Consider the following 12647-nt stretch of genomic DNA (forward strand, 5'->3'; position numbering starts at 1 on the left):
AATCCTTGATCTCGCAGCCACAGATGCACTGTTTTCGGAAACTAGGTATTACACGGAGCAGTAAGAATACGAGTTCAATCATGTTATTGCCGTGAAAAAGATCACAATCAGTAAAATAATGCTGCTAATGAATTCGGAAAGAAATATAAAATAACATAAAATGTGCATGGATAATAATAGATTGATCGATTTATGTTTATGATGAAAATTACAAGAAATTAAAGTGAAAGTTTGGGTTATCGGCGTTTTCCGATTACATATTTGTGCCACCTCTTCCCGACATTAGCCCAGATAATCGGGAGTGTGCTGTATTTCATAAAATGCTGCTGACATTTTTGTGCTAATTTTGGCAGGGCCACATATTGTGCGATGAAACTGATTTCCTCTGCGGTTTGTTTACTAATGAATTTAAATAAAAATTTTAACCAGCACCTCCAAATTTTGAAAATAAAATTATTAAGATACCTAAGATAAATTCACCTGCACTTCCCACTTTCAACGGAAATGTTTATGGCCACCATAGGAAAACAGCCACCAGCAGCATCAAAATTTGATCCTACACTATGATTTCATGAATTATTGAGAAAGCAGAAATTTGGTAGAGTAACAAAATACATAAGTACAAATACACATTAAACACTTACCCTCTGTAATTAAAATACAACAATATTGAAATTAAACCAAACCTTTTCAACTTCATCAAAATTAGACATAGCCAAGACCCATTTGCACAGTCCCTCAGCAGCTCTTGAAGCCTTCTTCACTTTCTTTGGCTTGAAGATTGGATGTTTGATGTAATCCTTCCTTATCTTTACCATAATTTCTGGAGGTATGTTGTGCTTATCATAATCTTTCAATTTTTGCAAGAATGACATGTCACTCAAAATTTTTTTGCTAGGTCCCCAATAATCTGTGACCTGAAATGGATGACAAAAGTTTCCGTGTTCACTTACATTAGTTAAAAACTCATGCTAACAAAAAAATCAAAAATTGAGACAGACCTTCTTGCCCGAGGAGTCTTCATTCAGTCGGTCTGGCTTGATATCAAGCATAACACACACAGCAGCCATCACCAACTTAACAGCTTCAGGAGGATTCTTCATCGACTTTACCAGGGTTATGTCAGCAGGTTTTAGGGTATTCAGTGATTTTACAGCACCTATGACATAATCAACAAATAAGTAAATGGTATGAGGCTTTCGGCAGAAGATCAAGAACGGGAATTTTGCTGATGACCAAAAATATCCCTCCAAAATAGGAAAATTCCAAAAATCCCTGAGAAGCTAGAGCTTTTAAATAAATAGTTTACTTCTCAGTCTCACGAAACATAGAGCCATTTTCAGTTCTCAAATTAATCCACTATGGCATTCATGTTCAAAGCCATAGCCAACAAAGGTGGTGGAGGGGAGGTATAGGTTCCATGTTAGTCCTGGTTGAGCTCTACTGTAACTTATCCAAGTATGGTATGATTTTTGAAGGAAGTAACTGACAGCTAAGATCATTTGTGCCATGAGGGAAGGGTAGGAAAGGAAGAGCGCAGAGAAACCAAGCATCGAAATGAGCCCGCTTGCTCCTGCTCTGAAAGGTGCCAAAGGGTTTACGTCCCATCAGACGCATGGAGTGTTGCACTTTGAAGTGTCCTCCACACAACACTCTTACAGGGATCAAGCCGGGAACCTGGGTCCGCAAGATGTGAAGCCGGTGCTCTAGCCACTACACCAAGCCGCCACCTATTCATTCAACTCAACCTTTGAGCTGAATCCCCTTGGGGGTGAAATATGCAAATTCTCAGCAAGATGGCATACCTTCAAGTATAGGGATTACTTGAGCCAGATCCTTTTCACAATCATCCTTGAGCTCTTGCGCCTCTTTGGCCTTCTCATTGGCCTCAATTTCATCCTCCTTAATGACAACCGAAGCCTTCTCCAGGGCTGCTGTCTCCTTCTCTATTGCCTCCAGCATCATCTTCGACTCTTCATTAGCCCTCAACAATTCTGGCTGCATTTCATCCACTGCCTTTTGCATACTCTCAGACTTCAAAGGAGAGAGAGAGAAGAGAGAGAGAGAGAAAGAGCTTTCAAAAGTTTCGATTTCTTCGAGTCTACTTCAACTACAATAAAACACCGGTTCAAGACTTGCATCACCACATGTGCTATGATATATGTAATCCTCATCCTCCCGTGGTTCATTGTTTTTTGCTACCTTGTGATTCCTTCCCTCAATAATCTGTTCCGCATGAACCAGCTAAAGAACTTGAACGAGGCAATTACATCACCTTCTCATAAAAAATGGGTGGCAACTTTGGTGTTTCCTAACTTTAAACTTGCGAAAGGACAGTAGAATTAGGAAGACATTTTTTGCCTCTTAGCTTATCTTTCAATTCCATCTAACAAATTATCTTGATGAAAAGGGATTTCAGATCTGAGTGAATGACCCTATTTGGAAGGCAAGAGCTCTAAATCAAGACAGCCTTTAAATGTGAGTGATCTTTCTTACTGGTCACCCTGTGTATCAGTCCCTCTGGAGGATTTCACACAGGGTTAGGTCTAATGATAAATTTTTTCTTGGATTTCTTACATGCCAGTCCCACGAAAAATTAATCACGTACATGCTCACAAATCTTCATGAGGCACCACAACAATAAATACATGATCCAAAAAATAGGTATTACAAACCATTTCTGCAGAAGTTGACAGCTTCTCCAAGCCTGCCATATACCTTTGCTTCTTGCCAAAAAGTTTCTCTTTCCTCTGTGGAATAAGTGTCTCACAAAGTTCGAGCAGCTCAAAATATGACCCCAGCGGAAAGTGTAGAGCTTCATGGATTTTTTCAGAGTACAACCTTCCTAAAAACCTGAAGGTGTCAAGTTAAAATAACATTAGGATAATCATCAATTTCATGAAAATTATCCCAAAAAATCGGTATAGTAAATACTAGAGATGTGCGAATAGTATCCGCGAATACTCGAATACCTCGAATATTAGAAAGTATTCGATATTCGAGGTTTCGAATAGTTATGCGAAAAGCACCGCCTCGAATACCTCGAATACTTTGAATTTCGCGTCATACACTGTCGCACGCACGTCGTTGGTAGTTGACTCGGAAAAATGTAGAGAACAGTAGTCATTTAGTGCTCGCAGCGCCGTTTTACGCAAGTTGACGAATTACATCAAATTCGTGGATTTTAGCGGTGAAAAGAGTTCGACGAGGGGAACCGAAAATGGTCGGGTGAAAAAATCCGAAAATCCCCGATTCCCCCCACCAGGAGAACCTCAGTGCCGTGGGATAGCAACCTTAGGGCATTTCCCACGATCCGCTATCCCCCTCCATTCAGCACTCGCCTCACCCACTCTGACGCTTTCCTCTTCTCCGAAATCAAACAAAAGGTCCCAGCTCGCGCAGGGATCGCATTACGAAGACCCCTGCTTCGAAAAAAATATCGAGTTACGAGAACAATAAAAACGTGTTTCACGCCCTCCCCCTTTTTCTCACCCACTGACCTTTTTCTGGCTACCTGCTTCGAAGTTCCCCATTTCTGGAGGTCAACTGCTGTGTGAGTACCGTGGGATACTTACATTAGCGCATTTCCCAAGATCCGGTATCACTCTCCATTCAGCACTAGCCCACCCCTCTGAGGATTTCCTCTTCTTCGAAATAAAAAAAAGGTCACAGCTCGCGCAGGGATCATATTACGAAGACCTTAGCTTCGAAAAAATACCGGGTTACACGAGAACAATAGAAACGTGTTTCCGGCCCTCCCTTTTCTCCCCCACTGACCTTTTTTTCCTACCAGCTTCGAAGTTCTCCATTTCTGTGGAGGTCAACCGCTGCATGAGTCATCTATTAGCACAAAAGGTGTCTAAGAATGACTTTCGTCAATTGATGTTACACCTTTATTGAATTGAAATATTAGTAATGTGCGCGTAATTTCAAAAAGAATAAGACCAAACACGACGTATTTCTGAGTTTATTTAAGCATTTTACGCAAAGAAATAAATGTCAAAATACGACGGAGACTTAGCATCAAATTAAAATCATTAGAGATTAGTAAATCAAAATTACTCCCCAAAATCTTGTGTTGCCTGCTGCATAGGCAACCGAGTCAAACATTCTAGCATTCATCATTTAGTATTCGAGGTATTCGAAATTCGAGGTATTCGAATATTCGAGCAATGATTTAATATTCGAATTCGATATTCGAATTCGAGAAATCTGCTATTCGACCCATCTCTAGTAAATACATACATATATTATTAAATGAAATGCTGGATGCAGCAATATGCTTTTGAAGTAACAAAGAAACAAATACACAACTTCTGGAAAATAAAAGTAGATGTCAGAAGAGAGCTGAGGCATAGAGGATGAAATCAAGTGAGTAAGTAGCCAGGATTAATTTTAGGAATACAGTAAAAACTCTATGTAGTGAACCTCTTTACATCATAAACCTCCATACTTCATACCACCCCTAAGGTCCAGTCAAATTTACATGTAAATTTATAGGCAAACCTCTATGCAGTGAACCTCTTTATCTCGTAAAACCTCCACTTATCATACCTAGGAGATATCCCCGAGACTGCCTAACTACCTCCACAAATTGTACCGAGACAACTAGAAACCATTAATGCAGCTGCAATTACGTACATGGAATGACATTTTCAGCAATAGATATGTTACCCTTATTTTTTTTCTTATACACCTTTAATATGCTGCAATTTTCATATTTATCATTAGTTATGGCCATTTTTTTCATATGAGAGCATACCGAACAGTAAATAAGAAATAAGGTATCCAACTATCCAAATCATTTTAAGTGACTGTTGACTTTGGAGAGATCACATCGTTTTCCCTCGAATCATAGTTAAAATCACGCAATAGCGCTCGCCTTATGTTATCATAAATTAATAAATATATGTTCACAAATGCATGCTTGTTTATTTAAACACATGATTATAATGGTTTAAAAGAGAGCAGTGCCTTTCATTTCCAAAGGATATGAAAAAATGGTGCATATCACTAAAACCTCTCTATAGTGAACCTCCATGCATCTAATTGCCCAAATTTTGGTCCACTCCATTACAATGTAAAGAGGTTTTACTGTAACAACCTAAATAGTGAATTGCCCAATGGGGTGTACGTGTTATCATACATGATCAAAGAGGTAAACAAAGGTAACATACCCTGATGACACATGGATGGTAACAGCGGCATCAATCAAGGAGCGCTTGACATTCTCATCCAAATTCAGCCTCCCCAACCTCAACACTGCAGCCTTCTCAATTGCTTCTTCTGGCCATTTCTGGGCAGAGAAAAGGAAACGCACAACGTGGTGTACACTGTTCTAGACACGAGCAAAACAGTCACTAAACAAACAATCCCTCACCTCAAATACATCCACAGTGCAGCATTCAGTGAAAGATGGATAGCAGAACAATCTTTCTCGAAATCCTGGACCAGTAGGTCTCATGCACAGAATCAAGTGTAAATTATCTTTGCAGCAATTCACAAAAAATGCATACAAAGTTAAGGGGTCAATATTGACAGTCCTCCTGGACCCCTGGGCCCTCCTGCCAACCATCTAGAACCAGAAAATTGACAATCTATGTTAGCAGAGAATCACAAAATAAATATTAGAATAAGTATCTGATAAATGTCTGAATAAGGCCACTATCCACATCAGACTGTAGTGCCACTGATGGATTGGAAATATCCTGAATTAACGATTCACCCATCTACTGGGCTATTAATCTAAACTATTTTAACAATGGCAACAAGTAGATGCTTTCCAAAACAACTGTGTAGCACTCAAAAAGTACAGACATAGGGAGAGTGAAAAGAAATTTGGCCAAAATCCATTACGTTAAGATAATACATAATTGCCACCAAGTTATATACATTTCCCTGAATCATTAAAACAGCTCTGCCATGAAATCAGCAATTTACCTCAAGAAGTTCCATCTTTTCTTCAATAGAGAACATGTTTGGCACTTTTCCACATTGTAACAATGCTTCTACATCAGCAAGGTACATATCAGTCATGTGCATTTCGCCTAATGCTAACACTGTTGGTTTGGATTTGCCACCAGCACTCTTTAAAATTTTCTTGAGTGAGTTCCTCCATTCTTCCCAACCTAGCCCATGTGGCATGCAAAGTGAAGGAAGAGAAGTATTAATACAAATATCAGTTCCAAGACGCAAGGCCTACGTACTGTTGAATCCATGAGGAGAGAGGCACAGCTAAGCTACTGTGCAAGTGGGGTCTATGTACCTCACTGGACTAGAAAATTCCATCAGTCTCATTTCCTGAGTTGCCCCCCCCCCCTTTAGGTGGTTGTTGCCAATATGTACAAGAGGGCAGGGGCGCTCCTAGGAATTATGGCTAGGGGGGGTTTTAGGCGCAACTAATACTGGGGGGTTGGGGAGTATTGAGTACCCGCTAGGGTAAGCAAGATTTGCGGGGGGCCCTCCCCAGAAAATTTTTATGATAAATGGTTCAAAATGGTGAGTTTTAAGGTTTTATGAGGGATATTTTAATTATTCCTTACACTATTCTATAAATCCAATCTATTGATCCAATTACGTAAAATGGATTAAACTTAAAAATTTCTATGAGCTCTGGGGGAGGGAGGGATTATCCCCCAAAACCCACCCCTCACTGCAACACTGCAAGAGGGGACCCAGAAATAACTGGATGGAAATTGCTGCGTGCATTGCTCTTATAGTTCAGGCTTATTCCACTATATGGGTGTTTTTTTGATCATTTCTGAGTCAGTATGCGAAACAGCGTGGCTGTAATTGGTAGTAGCAAGCCCCTGCGACAGTGTACAGTTCGATAGTTACCTGTGTAAAATGCAATTATTTCACCTCTGTTAAAAACTCAAATATTCATAATCATGGCACTAGAGGCAAGGACAATTTCCATACACCACACGCTAGAACCAAAGGGGTTTCCTTGGGTCCGGAATATATGGGTATAAAATTGTACAACAGATTGCCCTCTGGATTGAAGTATATTCAAACTATCAGTGTATTTAGAAGAAAAGTAAGGGATTTTTTACTTAAAAAAACCCATTTTATTCCGTAAATGAGTACTTGGGAGTCGAATGAGTGTATTATCCCATTGTATATTGTGGCAAAACGCCTTATTTGTATTTTTGTTTTGTTAAGTGGTTTAAATTTTATTTATATTTTTCTATGTAAGATAAATGTGGTATCAAGGGTATTGTCTTACAATTCAAAATTCGTGCCTCGTTGAACAAGTGAGAGATGAAAAAAAAAAAGGATTTAGTTCGCTCAGTCCCCGCTAACGTCGTCAGTTTACATGTGCGTTGCAGACGACGTTAGTGCGGTGAACGCTGGGTAGGGGAAGAATGGATAAAAGGCCGTGCACGGGAGAGCACAGGTCTCAGAAAAACAACGAACAAGTCAGCAGAGAACAGAACGGAGAGAACCAGGTGACGCACGCTACGGCTAAAACGCACCCGAGAAGGCTGAGGGCTGTGATTAAGCGGAAAGAAGGTTCCGGATCGCCGAGGGGTCGAATTTTGGAAGAAGCACTGGCCACGTGTAGCAGACACAAAAAGCCGGCTGATGGCCCGAGTGGCTTCTGGTCTCGATCCCCGCCACCGAGTGAACGAGTAAGCTTATACGCCCCTATTTCCCTTCTAGTGCAACTGATATTTGCCAAAGTAGTGTGTCCCTTAAAAGAAACCAGTGAGTGTTTCGTGCTCTCTCTCCCCATCTCTCGTCTGAAGAAGAGGAACGATAAGTGATTAGTGTCAATTTCTCATTGTTTTCTCATTGGTTCACGAGTGTTGATTTCATCATTGTACAATATTTAAATCGCCTCTAAGACTAAAACATGGCTTTTGTGCTACAAAGGCGTTACTGAAATATGCGCAAATTCATTGTATGATTTATTGTATGTTCGATGGTTTATTAAGGGTTTCAATTTATTTGTGTTGAAGGGTATAATTTTTTTGTGTGTTTCTTTTGGAGGGGTAATTCAAATGTCGATGGGGTTATTTCATTTCATTGTATAGTAGTCGGTTCATTAAAAATCATTTATGTTAAAAGAAAAAGAACCGGAAAGAAATTTATTTAAGGTAGCGATTCTTCTGCCCCCCACCAATTTTACTGTCTTAATAGCAAAGCCAATGGCGCTGGTCGCCCGAAATCTCAGAACCCTAAAAATTTCTTACGTGTTGTCCCGTTTTTGCTTCCCACTCGTCAGAACGGGTAGCAGAGGAAAGGAGGCGGGACCGGCACAATATATAATTAAGGTATTTTTATATTATGTAATTATTGGACATGTGCAATTTTCTTGACGTGCCTTACATCAATGCACATTGATGTAATTGATCTCTTGGCAAATAAAATGAATGAATGTTTAGAGTTTTTTGACCTCTTCAATTTTTGCAGTGGCTGATATTCGAGAACAGCGTGCAGCGTTGAAATTTTGTTCGCTGCTCAGTAAAAGTGAGCCGGACACGGTTGATATGTTGTCTACAGCTTAGATAGAGCATGCCTTAAAAAGAACTCAAGTGCAGTATTTGCAATTCAAACACAGCAACATGTCGATCGAAGACATTCTATGCCTGGGCCGGCCTTCCAGGTCCAGAAATGATGAAAACATGGAAAAACTCATGCCCTTGAATATGCGGATAGTAGGCACACAATTTGTGAACTAGCTGAAAAGTCTGGTCTTTTGTGGAGTTCATTGCAGCGAATTTCAGCTGAAGGTTAGCAAACAAGACGAATCGCCGTGAAATTCACCTCAATGATTTTTTTGCAAAAACACTGCTTCCTCACCCACCCCACTCACTAGATCTTGCACCTTGTGCTTTCTTTTTGTTCCCCTGGATGAAAAGGGTGATGAAAAGGAAATTTTTTGGTGACATTCTGGAGATGAAAAGAGAATCAAAGAGAATCAGTGGGTTCTACTACATGGAGAGTACTTCAAAGATGACTAATGTTTGAAACATAAAAAATTAATTTTGGTTTTTTTATTGCATCTGCTTATTTTTGGGTTCCCTCTAATAACAGCTTTGAAAATGAGCAGGATAAGGCACTTAGTTTTAGATTATATCACACCAAAATGTCAGATTCCTTGGGAATAATTTAGCTTTGTAGATGCATACCTGAATTCACATGCTCATCAATTTTTTTTACATTATATCACACATACTCCTCACCAAAATACAATAATAATTTAGTGAAGTCCTCTCGGGATTTCCACCGGTTGATTTGATTTATAGGCACCAACGTTTCAATGAACGCCTCGTTCATCGTCCTCAGGGTGAATAATAAATTTTTACTGATTAAAGAATGTTTATAAGTAACTATAAACAAATTGCAACAATTAAGTTACCCCTGATCGGCCGGAAAAATCTGAATTTTTATGAAACGGTGGGGTTCTATGATTTTTAATTTTCTTTAAAATGGGATTCCACGCATTGCTAATTTTGTATCCAGTGTCCCTATTGAAATTATTTTTATTAAGCTTAATTTCAATGGCTTCCTTAGCGAGCCTGTCCCAGAAGTTGTTGGAACGGCAGATTAATTTGGCGCTATCCCATTTAATTTGGTGATCCCTATTAATGCTATGTTCAGCCACAGCAGACTTATCAGGCTGTCCAAGTCTGAAATGCCTCCGATGCTCCTTAATCCTGGTGGCTATCGTTCTACCAGTCTCCCCCACGTAGATTTGGCCACATTCACAGGAAATCTGGTAGACGCCAGGTGTCATTAGGCCAACGGGGTCTTTTGCCTTCACTAATTGGTCCCTCAGTTTACTAATAGGTTTATGTATTGTCTCTATATTGTATCTTTTGAGAATGTTCGAGATCTTAGTAGATACTGTCGACATATATGGCAGAACGGCCCTGGCTACAGGCTTAGACTCTTCTTTCCCACCCGACAAATTTTTGTTAAAAGTTCTTTTCATGGCCAAAGTGATCTGTCGGTCACTGTATCCATTTTGCCGGAATGTTCTCTTCAAATATCTCATCTCATCTGGAAGACTTTCCGTGTCCGCGATGGCTTTGGCACGATGTACTAAGGTAGAAAGTACCGCCGCTCTGTGAGAAGGGTGGTGATGGCTGCGAGCATTCAGATACAGATCCGTGTGCGTCGGCTTGCGATACACGCTATGTCCCAGGCAACCATTACTCTTCCGGTGGATCAAGATATCGAGGAAAGGAATCTTGCCGTTTATTTCTTTTTCCATAGTAAACTGAATGTTTTTATGTTGGTTATTCATATGTTCTAAAAACTTCATTAAAGCCTCAGACCCATGAGGCCAAATTAGGAAGGTATCATCCACATATCGGAAAAAATACCTTGGGCGTAGCGGAGCTGTGGAGAGTGCCTTTTCTTCAAAATGTTCCATATAAAAATTTGCAATGGCTGGAGATAGAGGGGATCCCATAGAAACTCCGTCCGTCTGCTCGAAAAATTCCTGGTCATATTTGAAATAAGTTGACGTCAGTACGTGATGGAATAGTTTCACCGTGTTGTCATCAAAAATATTCTGCAGCAACTCAATGGTGTCAACGAGTGGCACTCGAGTAAAAAGGGACACAACATCCAAGCTGACCAAAATGTCCGTATCTTTCACTTTAATATCATCCAGGATATTCACAAACTCGGCCGAGTTTTTGACATGGTGTTCACCAAGCCCAACATACGGAGAAAGGAGCCATGTTAAATATTTAGCCAAGTTATAGGTGGGCGAAGCGATAGAACTCCTCACTATCGGTCTTAACGGCACTCCTTTTTTATGGATTTTGGGCAGTCCATAAAGCCTAGGGGGAGCCGGAGCATCAGGTTGTAGATTCTTTGCTTCTTCAGGTGCTAAACCGGACTTCTTGATGAGGGAAATCGTCTTTCTTGTTACCGCTTCTGTGGGGTCTCTATGCAGTTTCCGGTAAGCCTGGTCTTCTAGAATATCACGTATTTTATTACGATAATCTTCGGTTTTTAAGATTATGGTGGCGTTCCCCTTGTCTGCTGGCAAGATAGTAACCTCCTCGTTCCCACGAAGGGCTCTGATGGCAGATCGTTCCTCTCTGGATATATGTATTAGGTTTTGGTGGGACGGCCCGACTTAAAACATAGGAAACTTCGACCCTCACTTCTTCGGCCAAATCATCCGGAAGTTTACGAATAGCATTTTCTATTCCACCTACATAATCTAAATATGGGATGGTCTTGGGTGCTGGAGCAAAGTTAAGTCCCTTGGACAATGCCGTAAAAGTTGCCTCGTTAAAACTTTCATTTGTCAAATTAATAACAACACGTTTTGGGTCCAATGGAGGAGCGACAGGCTTAGACTTTGGAAGGCGATCGTACTTACTCTTCTGTCTTATTTTCTCCTTTTCCAATAAAATTTCTCCCATGGCAGTAGTGACTCGGTCAATAAATTCCCAGTCCAGAGGAGAGAGAACCGATGCAATTCGAAGATGTAGTGCCATAAGTTTCTTAGCGTTGCAGTCCAAAAGTCTTCGCTTATCGTGGATTCGTTCACAGACCAAAGCCAAGCTGGTTCTTCTTAGAATGCGGCTTACTGCTGGTGACTTAGTGGACGCACGAACCATGGCAAATTTAGGTATAGTTACTTCATCGCGACATCTCAAAAGGAAAGCAAGAGAACTAAGAAGTCTTGCCTTTTCCTTTCACAGTTTCTCCAACAGGCGTATGTTGCGGTGTATTTCCTCCCCGTAGAGGAATGTAAAATATGATGAGATTCTTTCCCGGCGTATTAATTGAGTGAAGTCCTCTCGGGATTTCCACCGGTTGATTTGATTTATAGGCACCAACGTTTCAATGAACGCCTCGTTCATCGTCCTCAGGGTGAATAATAAATTTTTACTGATTAAAGAATGTTTATAAGTAACTATAAACAAATTGCAACAATTAAGTTACCCCTGATCGGCCGGAAAAATCTGAATTTTTATGAAACGGTGGGGTTCTATGATTTTTAATTTTCTTTAAAATGGGATTCCACGCATTGCTAATTTTGTATCCAGTGTCCCTATTGAAATTATTTTTATTAAGCCTAATTTCAATGGCTTCCTTAGCGAGCCTGTCCCAGAAGTTGTTGGAACGGCAGATTAATTTGGCGCTATCCCATTTAATTTGGTGATCCCTATTAATGCTATGTTCAGCCACAGCAGACTTATCAGGCTGTCCAAGTCTGAAATGCCTCCGATGCTCCTTAATCCTGGTGGCTATCGTTCTACCAGTCTCCCCCACGTAGATTTGGCCACATTCACAGGAAATCTGGTAGACGCCAGGTGTCATTAGGCCAACGGGGTCTTTTGCCTTCACTAATTGGTCCCTCAGTTTACTAATAGGTTTATGTATTGTCTCTATATTGTATCTTTTGAGAATGTTCGAGATCTTAGTAGATACTGTCGACATATATGGCAGAACGGCCCTGGTTACCCGCGCTTGCTTGAATTTCTTCACTTTGACATTCAGAGCACTGGGCAGAAATCACATTGCGTCAACACCCGCTGGGGCCATCGCAATGCTTTGTTTTAATTAGACAGTCGGATTCCCCCAGTCCGTGCCAGTTCTGAGCCAGTCGTTGAATGGCGGCCGAAGAGCGGCGCGCGAGCGGTGACCCAGGACGGGCGCGACCCGAG

General features: G+C 40.7%; 1 protein-coding gene across 1 annotated transcript in view; it reads right to left on the reverse strand.

Moving 5' to 3' along the window:
* The window catches only part of LOC124154384 (dynein axonemal heavy chain 12-like), a 242984-nt gene that overhangs the window by 71669 nt on the left and 158668 nt on the right, over positions 1-12647 (reverse strand). The window contains exons 41-47 of the mRNA XM_046528076.1: positions 5941-6128; positions 5381-5575; positions 5178-5296; positions 2676-2853; positions 1806-2034; positions 1002-1159; positions 687-917 (exon numbers count right to left, since the gene is read on the reverse strand). Coding sequence (XP_046384032.1) covers positions 687-917; positions 1002-1159; positions 1806-2034; positions 2676-2853; positions 5178-5296; positions 5381-5575; positions 5941-6128 — 1298 coding nt within the window. The remainder of the gene's footprint in view (positions 1-686; positions 918-1001; positions 1160-1805; positions 2035-2675; positions 2854-5177; positions 5297-5380; positions 5576-5940; positions 6129-12647) is intronic.

The sequence above is a fragment of the Ischnura elegans genome, chromosome 1 (genome assembly GCF_921293095.1).
Source record: "Ischnura elegans chromosome 1, ioIscEleg1.1, whole genome shotgun sequence".
Classification (NCBI taxonomy): domain Eukaryota; kingdom Metazoa; phylum Arthropoda; class Insecta; order Odonata; family Coenagrionidae; genus Ischnura; species Ischnura elegans.